At 39.9% G+C, this 17,374-nt stretch overlaps 1 protein-coding gene across 1 annotated transcript; it reads right to left on the reverse strand.

Annotated features, from left to right (window-relative positions):
- Positions 1-13,378: 13,378 nt before the first annotated feature.
- On the reverse strand, positions 13,379-16,896 carry SOST (sclerostin). Its single transcript, XM_074162973.1, has 2 exons — positions 16,677-16,896; positions 13,379-13,800 (listed from the first exon to the last, which is right to left on the reverse strand). Exons 1-2 carry the CDS (start codon positions 16,894-16,896, stop codon positions 13,379-13,381), a joined length of 642 nt encoding a protein of 213 aa, XP_074019074.1.
- Between the last annotated feature and the right edge of the window lie 478 nt (positions 16,897-17,374).

Raw genomic sequence — 17,374 nt, forward strand, 5'->3', positions numbered from 1 at the left:
GAGCTAATTATGTGCGTATGCCGCTCAGTTACTCTGAATTTAATATATACCAAATTTCTCACCAGCTTACTTGTCTAATGAAGCCTTAGTTTTCTTTTTAGAGTCCTTTTTGAATTTTATGTTGTATGAGAATAGCCTGCTGGACTAATTCAGTTAGCTAATACAGATTGTGATGATTTTTGTCTGCATTTTCTGCATAAAGCAGCAGAAACCCTCTCAGTGCTGTATATAATAGCTATTAATCATTATTATTCAAAATGGACCAGGAGACCCTCTTCAAGCTTTATGTTTCAGTGTTTAGAACACTCTACAAAGCACTGGCAAAGAACTGGTCTTAAAATAACATCGGTGTTACCCATGAGAGTTAGGGAAGTTCTTTGAATCAGCTACTAGCATCCAAGGTCCTGCAGGTCAGAGCTTCCCTGTTTTGTTCCAAAGAGGAGAAAACGAGCCATGACAGAAGCAAACTATCTGCTCATTACACAGTCACAGTATTGCAGAATTGTTGAGGTCGGAAGGTGTCTCGTGTAACCATCTCGTCCAACCACCTTGCTCAGGCAGGGTCAGCTAGAGAAGGTTGCCCAGGACTGGGTCCAGTCGGGTTTTGAATATCTCTGTGGATGAAGAGTCTACAATCTCTCTGGGCAATCTGTTCCGGTGTTTGACCACCCTCACAGTGTTACCAACTGTGGACACAAAATGAAGGACAAAGAAAGCTTATAGTTATACTATATCTTGTAATCAGGAGCCTGTTGTTCAAGACTGAATTATTTAAATTGTAATGTGGCTTAGACATAGAATCAACATCCATGCTACCTAGAGACACCCAAGAGACACATGGGTTTGGACCCCTGCCCAGCACAGTGAAGACGGTTGGAGTGTCTGCCTATAATATTGTCTTTATCCTCAAGAGCCAAAACTGAAGCACTGGGATTCTTGGTGTCTGGGCTTCTCATTCAAGATAGTGGTGAAAAGGTGCCTAATATCAGTTGACTTCAGCCTGTTCCTTTGTCAGGGCTTGGGAGGTAGCGCTGAGGATGCAGATGTCCAGCTTCTACCGTGCCAGGGCTACAAGGCATAGTGACAAGCCACTAGGCAATTGCAGCAGAGCAAACGCTACGACTTTTTGCAACCTCTGGAAAGTATTGTTCCCCAAATGATTTGATCTTATTTGCTCAACTTGCCTTCTGTAGTCAAAAAGAAATATTCTGAACTGGAAGTTTATACATTTTAAATTATTACATGATTCACTTTAGGTCTTGTTCAAGCTATATATTGAGTTCAAAATCAACATATATGTGTCTTTTTTTTTTTTGAAGACCTGATATATAGCTTCCAGCCTTTCACTAGATCATTATTTTTATGGAGCATAAAATTTCCATCTTCCCGTTTAAACTTATTTTTTATGTTTGAAAGTCATTTACTTGTTTGTAAAGCCTGAAGTTCCCATGAATAGTAAGTTATGTGAGGAAAGCTCATTTTAAAATCTTGTGATTAGTCATTTTGATTATGCAAAGAGTCAGAGTAAAGAATGTCAGAGATGATGAAAAATTAAAAGCACCGAGAGGCCTGTTTTGGTTTGGTAGAGGAGCTTTATTTCCTGCGTTTAGCCTCGGAGCCTCTGAGAGTAGCCCAGGCCACAAACATCACTCACCATTGTCCTTCTGCAGCTCCTGGCCAGGCAGCTACCGCCCAGGAATCTGCCGTGTGAGACCCATGTAGTCTCTGGAAATCCTGATCTGCTTTTGAAAGGGAGTATCTAACAGCTGCTTTTCGACTCTTCGTGTGCATTTCCATATAATAGAATTGCGATATAGCGCACCATTTGCTAGAGAGGCCTATTTCTAGCATTTGCAAATATTGTAAAAAGCTGATGTGTGCACTCCTTCATGTGTACATATGCATACAAATGAAAAAAAGCCTGATTATTATGAAGTCGGTCTTTGCCTTAAGGACAGGAACCTTATTTTAATGACATTTTACCTTGGCAAAATATAAAACGGAATCTGGTCCATGATGCTTAACAATAGATTTTAAGCAATGATGTAGGTGTAGCACTGACGTGCCAGGAGAGAGGCGTTAGTGACTCTGTACTAGTGACAGTGACCAGAGGCTGCCCCGTGCATCCTGTTCCTGCAGCAATTCCTCCCGCAGCGCTGGGGCTTGGTAATTCGCCTGGTCTGTTTATGCAGCTTGTATGTTCTGAAATCAGGCAATGTTTTTCCAAATTAACTTTAGCAGATGTGTAGACTTCACTTTTCCATAAGCATATAGCAGATATGAAATAAACCACGTGTATCAGTGTGGTCTGAGGCAGTTTCAGGAGGAGCCATTTGTGTGGAAGCTTGTCAGCTGCTGTGAGGTTTGTGTCTGAGTGTTTTCAAAAAGCAGCAGTGAGATAGCACCTCAAGACATGCATTTCCAATAGGAAAAATACAATGGCCGACTAAGGAGGCTTGGAATCGGTCACTGCATGAAAAATAACAATTAAAAATAAAAAAGTGCAAAACCCCAGTGTTGTGATATACAGAAAAGAGTGAGAAGAAAGTGGCAGCTAAATTCCCCTCGAGCAGCAGCCTTTCCAAAGTCACCACGGCACTTATACAAACAAAGAGGATCTTTTAGAAGTACATACATAGCTTAATCGTTTTCACAGTTGTTAAAACCACTTTCCAGTATTCTTAAATGGGGGCGGGGGGAAAGGCACTATAGAGAAAGCAGTCCTCTCTCTCGACTCACTCTGCAATCAAATCTTGTAAAGCCTTCAAGCTCGTGGCAACGCTGAGCGTCTTTCACAATGTGAGGCTTTGGGTTTTCTTGGAAGTACCGGAATGTTTAACCTGCTTTTCTTTTGTTATTTTATTCTGTTATTATTTTATATGTGTACTGTACAGTCCTAACTGCCTTCACTGGGCTGGGTTTTTTTAGTCCCATACATGAAGAGCTTGCAGCCTTTAAGTTTTTACAATGTACCTGCTTGACTTTATTTTACCTTTATTTTACTTACTAAATGTTTTGCATTTAGTATAATTTATCTACAGAGAAGGAACTGCTTTAAATATCTGTTATTTGTAACAGATGACTGCTATGATCTCCGTGACTAGAATTACTTTAAATGTTCCAGCTGGTTTTAGACCTTTCAAATTTGTCTACCTGATTATAATTAAATTTAACTTTTAACAGCGGCAACATATTGATGTGTGTGACAGTATGAAAAAGAATACATAGGAACGCTATACATATGAGTCTCTTTTTTTTTTTTTTTAGTCTAAGGATAAATGCCACTGCTGTGCTATTTATTAAATGCACTCCTCTAAGGTAATAACAGACTGTTCATCTTCTCAACCAAAGCATGACCAGGTGTTTTTTCTTCTTTTCTTTAGAAACAGTCAAATTAATCAGGCCAGCAAGTTCAAATTTTTTTATTTTTTTTTTCCCCAGTTAGAAAGCATAGATCTATAGATCCAAGGGCAGGCGTAGGGTGCTGCACCTGGGGAGGAATAATCCCACGCACCAGTACAGGTTGGGGGTGACCTGCTGGAGAGCAGCTCTGTGGAAAAAGACCTGGGAGTCTTGGTAGACAACAGGATGACCATGAGCCAGCAATGGGACCTAGTGGCCAAGAAGGCCAACGGCATCCTGGGGTGCATCAAGAAGAGTGTGACCAGCAGGTGGAGGGAGGTCATCCTCCCCCTCTACTCTGCCCTGGTGAGGCCCCATCTCCCACAGGAGTACTGTGTCCAGTTCTGGGCTCCGCAGTTCAAGAAGGACAGGGAACTGCTGGAGAGGGTACAGCAAAGGGCTACAAAGATGATGAGGGGCCTCGAGCATCTCTCTTATGAGGAAAGGCTGAGAGACTTGGGTCTTTTTAGTCTGGAGAAGAGAAGACCGAGGGGGGATCTGATTAATGCCTATAAATACTTAAAGGGTGGGTGTCAGAAGGATGAGGCCAGTCTTTTTTCAGTGGTGCCCAGTGACAGGACAAGAGGTAACAGGCACAAACTTGAACATAAAAAGTTCCATCTAAACATGAAGAGAAACTTCTTTACTTTGAGGGTGGCAGGGCACTGGAACAGGCTGCCCAGAGAGGTGGTGGAGTTTCCGTCCCTGGAGATGTTCAAAACCGGCCTGGACACATTCCTGTGCGACCTGCTCTGGGTGGACTTGCTCTGGCAGGGGGTTGGACTAGATGATCTCCAGAGGTTCCTTCCAACCCCGTTATCATTCTGTGACTCTCTGATTTTATGGTTGTTGATACACCTTTTAATATCGTCACATTCTCTGTGATTCTTAACTGTGGGCAAGAGAGCATGCTGTAATTTTCTTCCTTCAGTTATAATCAAAAAAAAATATGTCAGTGTCTACACTTTTTTGCTACTGAAAATGAAAATGTAAAATACTGGATATGTTAAGGAAGAGAGCTGTTTTTGTTAATATAATAAAGAAAGAAGACTAAAGAAACATCCTACCTGGTACCTGTGTAGAGTTTAATATCACGTCTGAGTAAAAATATTTTGAAATAACGCTGCTACGTGCTGATTTCCTACAAAGTATGTCCAAAAGTATGTGTGTGGGTTTTTTAAAGTGAACCGTATACTTGGCCTTGTCCTCAACTGCTTGCAAAAAATGTAATTGAAATGAAGTCAAAGGAGAGAGCTCATCTTAAACCAATTGACCAGTTAATCCTTGTTTACTCATAATCTGAGAGGTTATTAAACTTAAGCATTAAATCCAAATATTCTTACCTGCTATGGATGTCAAAATTATGTTTGAGAGATTAAATATTATTGAGAATTCTCAGTTTTGGCTCTGAAGAGATGTGACTCACTCTTATGTATGTAACTGGACTAAAATGATAGGTGATTGATTCTGTAAACCACTACTAATTCTACATTCGCTGATATCAATAAAACTGTCTCTCCAGGAGGGCAGCTTGCAGACATACAGCTGAGTCTAACAGGCATCTTTTGTCTTAAGAACATGGGTCTTGCTTAATCTATACATTTTGTGAGCTGCACAGAAGTCCATTCTATAAAATAGAAAGCACAGTGTGTGAGGTGGAGGTGTAGTAAGCATATTCGACATAGGGTCATTTTTCTCAGTCATTTTCCAGACCACCTTCCCTTAGAAGTAGTCCCTAGAGTCTAGGTGTTCATAGCCCATGACTCAAGAAATCCTCTGAATACTTTTTTCTGTTAAGTGAATTTCTTGAATATTAACTTTATATTAAATATTAATTTTAAATTGTCAGGTGCTGCAGATATACAGAGTCCTTCCATTATTACTACTAAATGTGTTTCTTTTTGCTGATTAGTTTGGCTTTTTTTGGCCTTTCATAAGAACAAAGATTTTTTTTTTTTTTTAAAACCGCATAAATGTAATCTGGGTGATTGTCTGTTAAATATTATCTTGGGATCCAGATGTCAAAAATCAGTACAGCTCCACTGTTGGACATGATTATCTTTTTAGTTATGGTTTTTTTTTTAAAAGAGAAAAAAAGTTTCCTGGACCAGCTTCTCATCAGACTTGTGAGTGACGTCTCACTGAACAGTCAGTTCCAAGTATGTTTTTAGTATACCTGCCATTGCCCCAAAGACCGTCCGTAAACTTTCTGTAATAACTTAGGGGGTGTCTACATGAATGCCCTTAGGCACGTGTTGTTTCCACTGCTCTTGGGCCTTCTATTTGCCTTCTAAGCAGCAGAGCATTCTATATATATTAAAAGTTATATTTTCACTGTTTGCAGAGAAATACAAGGGAATTCAAAGTCACTGGGTATAACATCCGTATTTAACATGTACTTCATAATAATACTGTTGTATTCCAGTAAATATAGGGTGATGGTACTGCTGACCGAGACAGATTTATATATTTGAGAGCTGTGTAGCTTAAAAGTAATTTGGATGTGGACTGAGTTTGTTGCTCATGCAAACTGTCTGTTCAGAGTATGCTACAAATCAGTTGCATACACATCCAATGGCCGCTTTCAGGTTCCGAGCATCCCAAGATAAGGAAAAACTAGCTAAAATCCTTACAGACAGCATTTCCAACTAGAAGAAAGGGACATGCTCAAGGATACAATGCTTAAATTCTGAAACTATGCCAGTTTTCCCAGTCAGAATATCCTATTCAGTAATTCCCGTCACTGAACTATGCTCTATTGAACGTTTGCATTTATTAACACTTTTCACTCCACGAAGTACTATTGTTCTGTTCTTTTTACAAGTGCCAGTCCAAAGAATAATCCTTATGACTGATTGTTAGCTCTTGATCCCATATTAGAGATGTTAATGACAAAATTAATTCTAGAAAAATGTGTCTTTTAAAATGACTAGGCCTATTTTTGGCTCGTAGGAGGCCCCTGGACACCTCTGATTTGAAGATTAATTTATTCAGAGGCCCATATTAATTGATGAGCAGGCTGAAATTTCACATGCATTGTCTCAGTTCATTAGAAGTCTAGGCAATTGTCTGTCCTCTCTCTCTCCCCTCAATAATGATCTCCTGATAGCGCTACTTTTGTTTCTAGACATGCAGAAATTCATCATGAGTGAAAAGTTTCTGGTTCTGAGCACCACCCTTAATTTGAAGAACAATTTTAGAAGAAAACTATCACTTTTAAAACTAACTTCTCCTGCTAATTTGACTAGAAAAAAAATAAGACCCTGCAAATAGCAAACCCCTCCAAATGAGAGAGTAATTACCTTAAATTAAGCCTTATTTCTGGTTTAAAAAAAAAACCCAAAACAACAACCACTCAATTCTAAAAGCATGTTGTGCAGACTGGAAGCATTAGAGTTAAATACTGTCCATTTTATAGTGAAAGGGAAGGAAATAGGAGGAAGGAAGGAAGAAGAGATCAGAGAATTTGACAGATATAAATAGTCTCAGAGGAGCCACTATGTCCCAAGACCTCTACTAAGGGAAGTTTTTACACCAAAGAATCTGGTAGCCTGAATGAAGAATGATATCACTTATTTATTTAGCCAGAGCTGAGATGTTTTCTTAAGACATTGAAATAACCTCATGCCACAAGCATTAAATTGTTGGTGAAGTGATAAAGATGTCTGTTTAATTTAGGGGCTTGATAACCACGAAATAAATACACTTTTATTCCTTGGTTTGTGAGTATATTTAAATTGCCTGGAAAGCCATGAACAAGAAAGCTTGAGTCTGAAGGTTAGTGCCACAATAGCCTGATGTGGGAGTCTTCAGTATGGAGATGCATCACTTTGGCCTTGTAACTCAGTGAAGGAGTTGGGGCTGCTTCCCTTTCAGATGAAAATGATGGCATTGCTCTTACGGACACCAAGCACAGACCAACGTTTCCACATCCTGGGTGCTGTACATATTTGTAAGAAAGGAACAATTTCAACCTAAGGTGCTAGTGCCAAAGTGTCATGACAGCCCTGCCTAGATCAGCTAGAATCTGAGTAGGCAGTATGTGGCAAAAAGGGATTCACATCATGCACTGACTCACCTGGGGGGCTAAAATGGCTGTTCCAGGCACGAGCATGAACCAGTCAGCCCCTGATAGCAGCAGGGAGAAGCAGGGTTGGGATGATTACAAGCTTAGATTCTAAAATGTTCAAAATGACACCAAGCCGTGTGGTGCCGTTGACGCGCTGGAGGGAAGGGACGCCATCCAGAGGGACCTGGACAGGCTGGAAAGGTGGGCCCATGCGAACCTCATGATGTTCAACAAGGCCAAGTGCAAGGTTCTTGCACCCAGGTCGGGGCAATCCCAAGCATGGGTACAGGCTGGGCAACAACTGGATTGCAAGCAGCCTTGCAGAGAAGGACTTGGGGGTATTAGTGGATGAAAAACTGAATATGAGCCAACAATGTGCACTCACAGCCCAGAAAGCCAATCGTATCCTGGGCTGTATCAAAAAAAGCATGGTCAGCAGCTTGAGGGAGGTGATTCTGCCCCTCTACTCTGCTCTGGCGAGACCCCTGTGCAGTGCTGCCTCCTGCTCTGGGGCCTCAGCACAGAAGGGACACAGAGCTGCTGGAGCAGGGCCAGGAGGCCACAGAGATGCTGGAAGGGCTGGAGCCCCTCTGCTGGGAGGACAGGCTGAGAGAGTTGGGGGGATTCAGCCTGGAGAAGAGAAGACTCCGGGGAGACCTTGGAGCCCCTTCCAGTCCCTAAAGGGGCTCCAGGAAAGCTGGGGAGGGACTCTTGATCAGGGAGGGGAGCCATAGGAGGAGGGGGAATGATCTTAAATTGAAAGAGGAGAGATTTAGATTAGACATTGGGAAGAAATTCTTTACTCTGAGGGTGGTGAGAACAGGCTGTCCAGAGAAGTTGTGGGTGCTTCTCCCCCTGGAGGTGTTCAAGTTAGCCACGCATTGTGATGCGGTAGAGGTGAGATAATGTTTTGAAGATTGTCATTATGTTCCTTATACTTTTATTTCAGAATTAGCAGGGCTTGTGCTGATGAGTTTTACCTCTACTCAGGTTTTACTGATTAGTTTTATTATCTTCTTTTCACAGTTATAACTTGTCCTCATAAAAGAGCAGTGAGAGCTTTTAGGGTTGAAAGAAATAGATAGTTCATGATACAGTGTCAGGAATGGTTAATGGAGACAGAAGAATCAGCATTACTTCCTTCCTGTTGGGCTTCAGGCACAGTACGTTTATTATACTCTAGTGAGAATAAAACTCATTGTGGCATCAAAAAATATAGAAAAGCACCATATTCCTAATTCAATGGAAAGACAACAAGGCATCATGAGCCTTGTCCATGAAACACTGCATCTTGATGTTACAACTCTCCAACATTCAGTGTAAAAACTGGTCCCACGATTGTGGGAGCAGGAGAGAAACGTTCATCCCTTTGTATATAACTGCAAAAAAATTTTGTGCAGAATTGTCCATTGATGGCTTTAAGACTGAAAAGGGAGCAGTTGCACTGTTTTGTGTAACTGAATAACATCAGCTGTGTTTGTTGCAAATTCTGCAACTTGTACTGGCTTTATTTTAAACTGTGAGTTATTTTTAAGGTGGACTTCCATTACTTGCCTATTAAGGGCAGTTTCAGTTTCTTCAAATTTCAGGTTACAGCTGCACAGTATGTTTGATGCAAACTCAAACTACATATAAGTATGTTCTCTGTTAATTTCAGACTTTTGAGCCTGTTTACTATAGAAAAGTTGTTCTGTCAGCCCATATACTGCACTAATTTGAGTCAAACTAGCTAATTATAAGTTGATGTCATATGGCTAAAAAAATACATGTTTATTCCTTCCATATTTCATGATGCTGACTTTCTCAACCACATTTGCAGAACACACACAACGTGTTTTCTGGGCCTAGGGCCTCACTGGATAAAGTTATGTTCTTTATTGTGCAGTTTGTAATTACAAAGTCGAACTTCATGCAAAATCCTTGGGACCTTGTAGATACTAGCAGGCTGTTTGTGCTGCCTGTAAGTTATCTTTAACTGAATAATAGCATAATTGTATTTTTGCCTGAAAAATAAAGTAGGCACACCGACTATTGTAAGTCAGTGAGTATATTGCAGGGAATGTGCCATGGTTTGTTGTCAACACAAGTTGGAAATAAAAATGCAGGACAAATGAACGTTCTAAGCTGATTTGGAGAAATCATGGATCCTGTCTGAAAAAAGCAGCTTGCTTGTTTTTCTGTGGACTACCCATTACAACAGTTGTTCAGTTGCTGACAGATAGATGTCTCCAGCCAACTGAAGGCAAATTCACCCGTTACTACTTATAGTTCAGTAGCATCTAAATTACGTACCATTGTGCTATTTTATTGCAAAAATTACAATGAAGAAATTCACTCTTGCCTCAAGAGTTTACAGTCCTGAAGAAAAAGTATTTAATGCTTGTGCAAAAGCAGTGCACAGGAGGTCTCTGCCCATTACAAAGCCCCAATGTACTTGTTACTCTAAAAGAGCCTGTCCCATAATGCTTCACTTCAGCTTTGTGTCCCATAATGTTTCACTCATGTGAGGACAATCTAGAAAGTCACTCTGTTTTCTGTTATTTCCTCTGTATACAGTATCAAGCTTTTTTCTTTGGCTCAAAAAAAGCTCAAAAGCGTATAGAGTTGATGTGAAAGAGAAACTGAAATTACCTGCAGACACTCATTTTCAAACTCACAGTTAGAGATGGGATCTCCTCTGTACGGCATGTCCCTTGAGCCATAAATAACGCTTTCAGCAAACAATGACATAGTTTATCAGATCACTAAGCCACTCTCTATGTATCTGCCTTGTTCTAGAGCCCTACTAACAGCTGTAAGTAATATATACTAACATGAGGCTAAAGTCATGTACACCTTAGAGACTAAAAAAAAAAAGCGCAAGAGAAAATAAATAAGCAAACCCAAGTGATCTGTTAGAAAAGAACCCACATGTCGGGGCAGAATGTAGCAGTCTGCCTCTGTGGAACATCCCACATTTTGATTTTTCCAGCTGTTTGCAGAACACCACTATTTCCTGTTCTTCTGATAACATAAATTGCAGAAGAGGTGTCTGGAACGAACTGTTTCAGGAGTAAGATTACAGCAGACTAAGCATATCTGCAGACTGGTCATATAATCCACTTTTATGCTGTGATAAGAAACCAGTGAGAAGCAATTGTAAACAGGATGGGCATTGAGAAGAAATACAGTAGTATAAGTGCCTCAGGACCCCCTGTCCATTGGTATTCTTGTAAAAGCTTTTATAACATGCAAAGAAACAATCATTACATTGTGAGAAAACCGCGAGGTTCTGAATGGCAGCTTAACAGCAGGAAATGTTTGCAGTTTTGGTAGAAGAGGACTGTGTGGAAGGATTGGGGTGTTTTTTGGAAGAGGATGCCTTTAAAGGTGAAACATTTGGAAGAAAGATATTACCGGTTCACCTGCATCAGGCCCTGTACTTGTGAACTGCCTGGAATCCAGCACGAAGTCCAGATAAAGTGGAGTAAGTCTCTTTTTCGCTGGCTTATCACAGTCAACATTTTGAAAACAATATTCCAGTAACTTTAGATGCCAGTGAGACTATGGAATAGCTTTTCTGAGCAACTGAACTACTTTTCTTACTTAAGAAGCCCTTGTAGGTGTTCATGCTGATTTCCAAAAATTAAGCTCCAAGTGCTGAATTCATAAAGTCAAAGATAAGTCTGGAAAATGTTGTCACAAGTATGACAACTGTTTGTATTAGGTTTTTGTGTGATGTATCAAACAATAGTAGTGAAAGGACACATTATCTTCTCACTCTCTTGAAAAAGCTGTTCATCTTTACAGCTCTGTTGAAAGGTTTGCACGCTATGTGCAGTCCAAACTAAGTTTTCCCTGACTTGATTGGAAAATGTCTTTGTTTCTTGACGAACATGGCCTTATAAATGCAAATGGACATAGGTGTACAATATCAAATTGTAAAAAAGTTTAACTGTTCCTTGGGAGCACTTGCAAGGGGATTCCACGCGTTTTTCAATGAGAGAAATCTGAAACAATCAGATTTCAATGAAGAAATCTTGATCAAGAGTTCACAGATCTCATTTTCTTTGGTGGCTTTATTAGGTTGCGAACATATGAATAGGGAAATATCACTGGGAGTAGGAGGGAAACTGAAATCAGCCAAGTTTTTCTTCCCCAGGGGAAACAGAATATTGAAATAGTTTTGAGCTCCACATCTGCCCAGGAAGACTTTTTCTATGAGAAAGGTCGTGCATTAGAGCAAGAAGTTCCAGGGTGGTGTTTCTTTAGAGATGTGTGGGTTATTGATTGAGAATTAAGGACCCTGACACTCTCTCTCACAGGAATTTGAGTCAATACCCTGACTTTTCTGTAATTCACTGGCTTTGCAGAAAATTAGCTTTATACTATAGCTGAAAATTAATGAGTCTTCCTATAATTAATCATTGTTTCTACTTTATTAAGAATGTATTTAAAAATAACAGACTAGTATTTTTAAAGCAGTATTACTTGTCATTCTCTACAAGGAAAAACATTGCATAAATAATTTCTGAGAAAAAAATAAATACGTTATTCACTCTCTGAAACAATACCTTTTCTCTATAGGTTCTGGTCCCACATAAAATAATTGTAAAATCTATCAACATTGCAAATTTCCATAGTTTATATGATTTCAGCATAAACTCTACATAGAAAATAAGAACAGCGAGGAACTGCTTCATCCCAAACTGTGTTCATCTGATACTAGGCTTAGCACTTCTACAGGATATATACAGCATGTGGCGATTCACTTTCTAATAATATTCTTTAATGTAAAAACACAAACATTAGTCTGAATGTTGAGAAGCTAAGTAAAGGGAAGTTGGTGTCAAAACTAAAGACTTACCAAAGCTGCACATACCAAAGACTTTTCTAGAAGAATTCATGACACTAAAATTAGCAGAGGCTCGCTTTTAATGCAGAACCAGCACCTCACTCCCAGAACTTGTCTTGCACAGTCTTAGCACTACAAAGTGTGTGGCAGAAAATCCAAACTCTACAGAATAGAAAATGTAAATTTAGACATCTAAGCTGATACTAAAGTCAATTGTGTTCTAGAAAATAAGGAATAATTGGTGTCTTTTATGTTAAATTATGCATATCATTAGCTGTTTACAAGACAAACATCAGTGAGGTTATCTGGTTTGAGAGGAGCATCCATTTCATAAATCTGCTCCACTTAGTAGAATTTGTTTAATTGTCCCTAAGACATACATGGTTTTAGTTGTCAAATCTCGGTTTTGAATCTGTTGATCCTACAGGCTTTTAATTAAAAGTATGAAATAGTTTTGTCACACTTTTGTTTTGAGAAGATGAGTGTCGTATTTTGATTTTTGTGCTTTAGAGGAAAGAACTGGGGCATGAGGACATCTGACAGGATGTTAATTTCCCAACAATTTGATTTCAGTCACCGTAATTGTTGAAATCCTGCTATCACACTTACTACAACTCATTCAGAGTGTGGTAACTCTCCTGGTGCTTCCCTTATCACATGCTTGTCCTGCATTGTGGCACTTATAAAACTAGGAAAGAGATCTCAGTGTTTTTTTTTTCACATAAAGTGAGTAGAATGACTTCTAACAAAGTGTGATTTTCACCATAACAGCTTCACTTTCCTCTGCCTTCCTACTGGTACAAGCTACATGACCTCACAGGAATCTCCAAGGTATACCTCTCCTCTCAGACTGAATTTAGGTGTTGCTACCTCCAGCTTGATATATCTCATTCTCTTATCAGACCATAACTGCTATAATCTGATAGAGTTTTGACAATATGAGCCTTTGACCCAGCTTAGCAGAAGGAATTGGAACCTACTGCAGTCAGAACGTCATGCTGTGGCCTGTGAGTGCCATCTGATGTTTTGTAAAATATCCAGAGCTGCTAGGTTGTATCACTCAGAGACACCTTCTAATAAGCATTTTCTAACTCATGCTGGTTAGATTTGCTGCTCCTGGCTCTGGAGAGACGAGGCTTCTTGTTCTTCTGAGGCCTGACAGTTTCCTTTCCGAAGTCCTTCAGCTCCGACTGGTTGTGGTAGCGAGTGTAGCGCTTGCATTTGCAGGATGTGACAGCTCGGAATTTGTAAGTCCGAGTCTCTTCCTCGGGACAAGCCATCTGGATGCGCTGCGTGCGAGTGTGAGCAGGAATGCAGCGATAATCCATGGCGTTCTGACGCCACCACTTCCCCCTGCCAATGGAGTTGGGAAGGAGGTGTGAGGGGACACACTGGCCAGAGCAGACCAGTTCCTTGACAGGCTTGATGCTGCGGCAAAGCCCCTCTGTGACATAGCGGGTGGTTCGCATTTCTCTGCAGCTAAAGTCAGAAGCATCTGCAAACAAGAAACACATTAATTACCGCCTATTTTCTTCCTTATACTTGAAAAAGCACTTTTTTGTTTCTGTAGCAGATATCTAGCTCTGAGCTAGATACAAGCTGGACATCCTGAGTGGCAGAATTTGAGAAGAATGTCTCCAAAGACTCACTCATGCAGCTTCTGAATATTTGGCTACTCTAGTTATGAGACCCTTGAATGACAATGTACAAATTGATTAATAAAATCCTTCTCTTGCCACTAGGTAAATGCCATGTCAGGGCTGTGCAGGTGGGCAGTGGAGCTTCTGAAGTGTAACCCCAGCAGCAGCGGTTACTTCATGGGAAATTTTGATGGGATTCTGCTGGCTTCATTTGCCTTGGGCAAAACCTTCCCCCATTGCTCTAGTTTAGCTCTATTGACTTCAGATTTAAATTCTTTTGCAACAAAGAAAGTGTTCCTTAAGTGATTTTTAACTAGCCTAATGTGCTCCAGGTTAGGGAAGTCGGCAGGTAACAACAGTGCTAAGGAATTCCCACTCTTCAGGCATTAGGTTTTCCAATCTTACTGCTTGCAGCGATAATCCCATGTCCCACATAATTTCCTTCAACTAGAGGCATCTTGTGGCTGATCAGGAATCTTACAGTGTTTTTTCTTCCCCCCTTTTCCTCAATGGATAGCTATGAGCAAATGAAAGATTTTGAAATACAAGACTTTTAGCATTTTTTAGGATTTAGAAAAACTTTCCAACTGTAGGTGCAGACTGTTTCTGAAGGCATCTCTTTTGCCAAGTGACATGCTTGGCTAATTGACTTGTTTGGAAGACACAGAATTTGATTTTTGAAGGTGTTTATCGAGGAACTTCATCTAGCTAAACACATGTTAATGTTATTCTCTTAGTCATAAGTACAGTTTTAACATTAAGGAATGCTATTTGTGGTGGAAATCCTCAAAGGTCAGCTTACAAATAGAAGGCTGTGTCTGGTAGGCCCATTCTCCTTGCTGCGCACAAGGTGGTTCTCTCCTCAGTACATCAAAAGAAAATTCTGACCCTGAGTCATTAGTGATAGAAAATATTTGTACAGACACTTTAATTTTTGTTTTTCCTGTGAAGTGCAGAAACTTGATTTTTAGTGCTCACCTTTATATTTATCAAAGTACAGCTAGCAAGATTTCATTTTTAAAAAGTTTTAAGGACTGCATTAATGAGATGAAACAATCCTTGTCATAATGCTGTGACAAAAATGATAACTGAACTCCATGTGCACTTAGTCTAATCCTCCCAAGTTTCCTAAGCATTTAAGAAAACTGTGTTTGTCTATGTAAAAAATAATGCTTTGAATCAAGTGTATTGTACCACTATAGCACATAGGCAGATACAATTAAATATACAGGCATTTGCCTTAGCTATATAGATTTATTTTCTGTGCATGTATGTCCTGTCCCATATTTGTACAGGTTCCACATACTGCAAAATTATTAATGGTCTGATGCAATGTCAGGTGTCCCAGGAAGGTCTGGCCACTTTGGATCATCATTTTGATTCCTTGTGATAAGATTTTAAAATAACTATGCAAGACCATTGCATATCTTGAGTAACTGTCCAGTCTCCTTCACTCTCTCTTTCTTAAGTAAATGTCCTTTCCTTTTAAAAAAATACGCACACACGAGTAGGACAGATTCCCCCCAGCTGATGTCAGAGTAGTAAGAGGATAAAAATTGGAAGTTTTCAGATGTAGTAACAAAACCAACCTGCCTTGACCTGGTGGTTGGCGGGGCTGCCTGTGAGAAGCAGAGTGCCGCCCCTTTTAGGGATTTATAAAGTCACACTCTCAAAAACATTACTTCTTTTTCTTTTTTTCTTATTTTAAAATCTTGTTAATGCTATGGTTTTAAACATCTTAACTGACAGCTGCAGCAGAAAAACACTTTTCCCTTCGAGTAGTCCCCAGAAAAAGAAGGCTAGTTCAGATCTGCAATGCATAATAGGGGAAACTAAGTTTGACTTTTTGCTATGTGCATTTGGTAGCCACATGTGTCAGTCTGGAGGACCAAGTTCACCCTGTTTGCCAGTAGAACACTTCTTTAAAACTACCTTTCTTTGTTTAGTTGTAACTCCCCATCTTCCATCTCTCCTCACAAAGCTTGCGTTTTGCATCATTGCTGGTGTTAAACATTTGGCCAAATGCAGTGACAGTATGAAGGATGTCAGTGCTGTTAAAGTAGCCAAACTGATTCCAAGATTGCACACCTCTGCAAAATACAGTCCCCTCCAATTATTTTGGGCATAAATTCCCCTTTGGAGTGCTTTAGCACCTTTCATAACACCTTTTTTGGCTGCTGGAATCTGGCTGAAAAATCTGGCTGTTGGTAAAGGACAGCGAGCAGCACACTTCTCTCATCTAGCTGAATGCTACTTCTATGTGCTATTTTTGCTGTATGACCTTAGACCCTTTCTGAATATTAAGAATTTATATTATTTTCTCCACTGCCAACCCATTGCCCCATCATGACATCAAAGAGAGAAAGATGACTTGTGATATTTCCTCACAGTACTTGCAAGCACAAAACACAGAGAAATTTAAGCAGTATCTTCTACAGGTTTTATGTATTGGAGTTGTGTCTGCCAAGAGCAGCTGGGCAGGATAGGAGCGCATACCATAGTAGCCCAGGATTGTTCAATAGATAGGCCACATTTTTCATCAGTAAACTCGAGTATATCCCTTCTAAAGTTTACACTGATACTTCTTCAACAGTAGATGTAACTCCTTATCACTTACAGCATTAGGTCCACAGCTAAAGGTTTTAGTAAATAAACATGTATGAAAACAAGTATTCTTTTACAAATTGTCTGTTAGGGTCCAGAACAGTAATAATGATGTTATTTTTCTTACCATTATGGTCTGGAGCTTGTTGTATGTGTCTTCCTCCATGCTTTGCCTGGTTCATTGTGTTGTTGTTGCTGAAAGTCTGCTCCATTGGAGTTTCTGTATTTTCAGTGATCTCAGGAATTATTTCTGTAGCATCATTTTTAAACATTTGCCACCCTTCCACAGATTGAAATGCAATTTGTATTAAGACACAGGCAGAGCACACAGCCCAAGAGATCTGCATAGTGGCAGCTCACAGATTAGCTTTTCAGCACCCTGACAGTCTCAGATCCCAGGCAAAGGCACATTATTCCCCTTTTTTAAATCCTTTTTAGAACCAAGCCAGCCAATGACTATACGAAGTGGGAAGGGCCAGACAACAACTCATTCATCTCAGCTTTTGTCACTCTGAAATAAAATGGGTGTGTGGGGGTGGGTTAGTGACAATATTCTACAACTTCTATATAAAAACTTGTCATATGTGCTTCATTTTTGAGCCTGACAACAATGGTGATTGACAAGACTAAGGTGATTTGCAACCTGACAAGTCTTTCTGCAGTTTTTTCTAACAATGGTATAATTAAAACCTGCTTCTATCTCCATATTTGAATCTTTGGCTATTGTCTTTTCCAAAGGTTTTTCAGGCTTCTTATTTTTACTGTTGTTCTTGCTCTTCGCCTCCACCCCCGGTATAAACTAAGCAAATCTAGAAACTGTAGCTC

Source organism: Numenius arquata, chromosome 23, assembly GCF_964106895.1.
Source record: "Numenius arquata chromosome 23, bNumArq3.hap1.1, whole genome shotgun sequence".
Taxonomy (NCBI): domain Eukaryota; kingdom Metazoa; phylum Chordata; class Aves; order Charadriiformes; family Scolopacidae; genus Numenius; species Numenius arquata.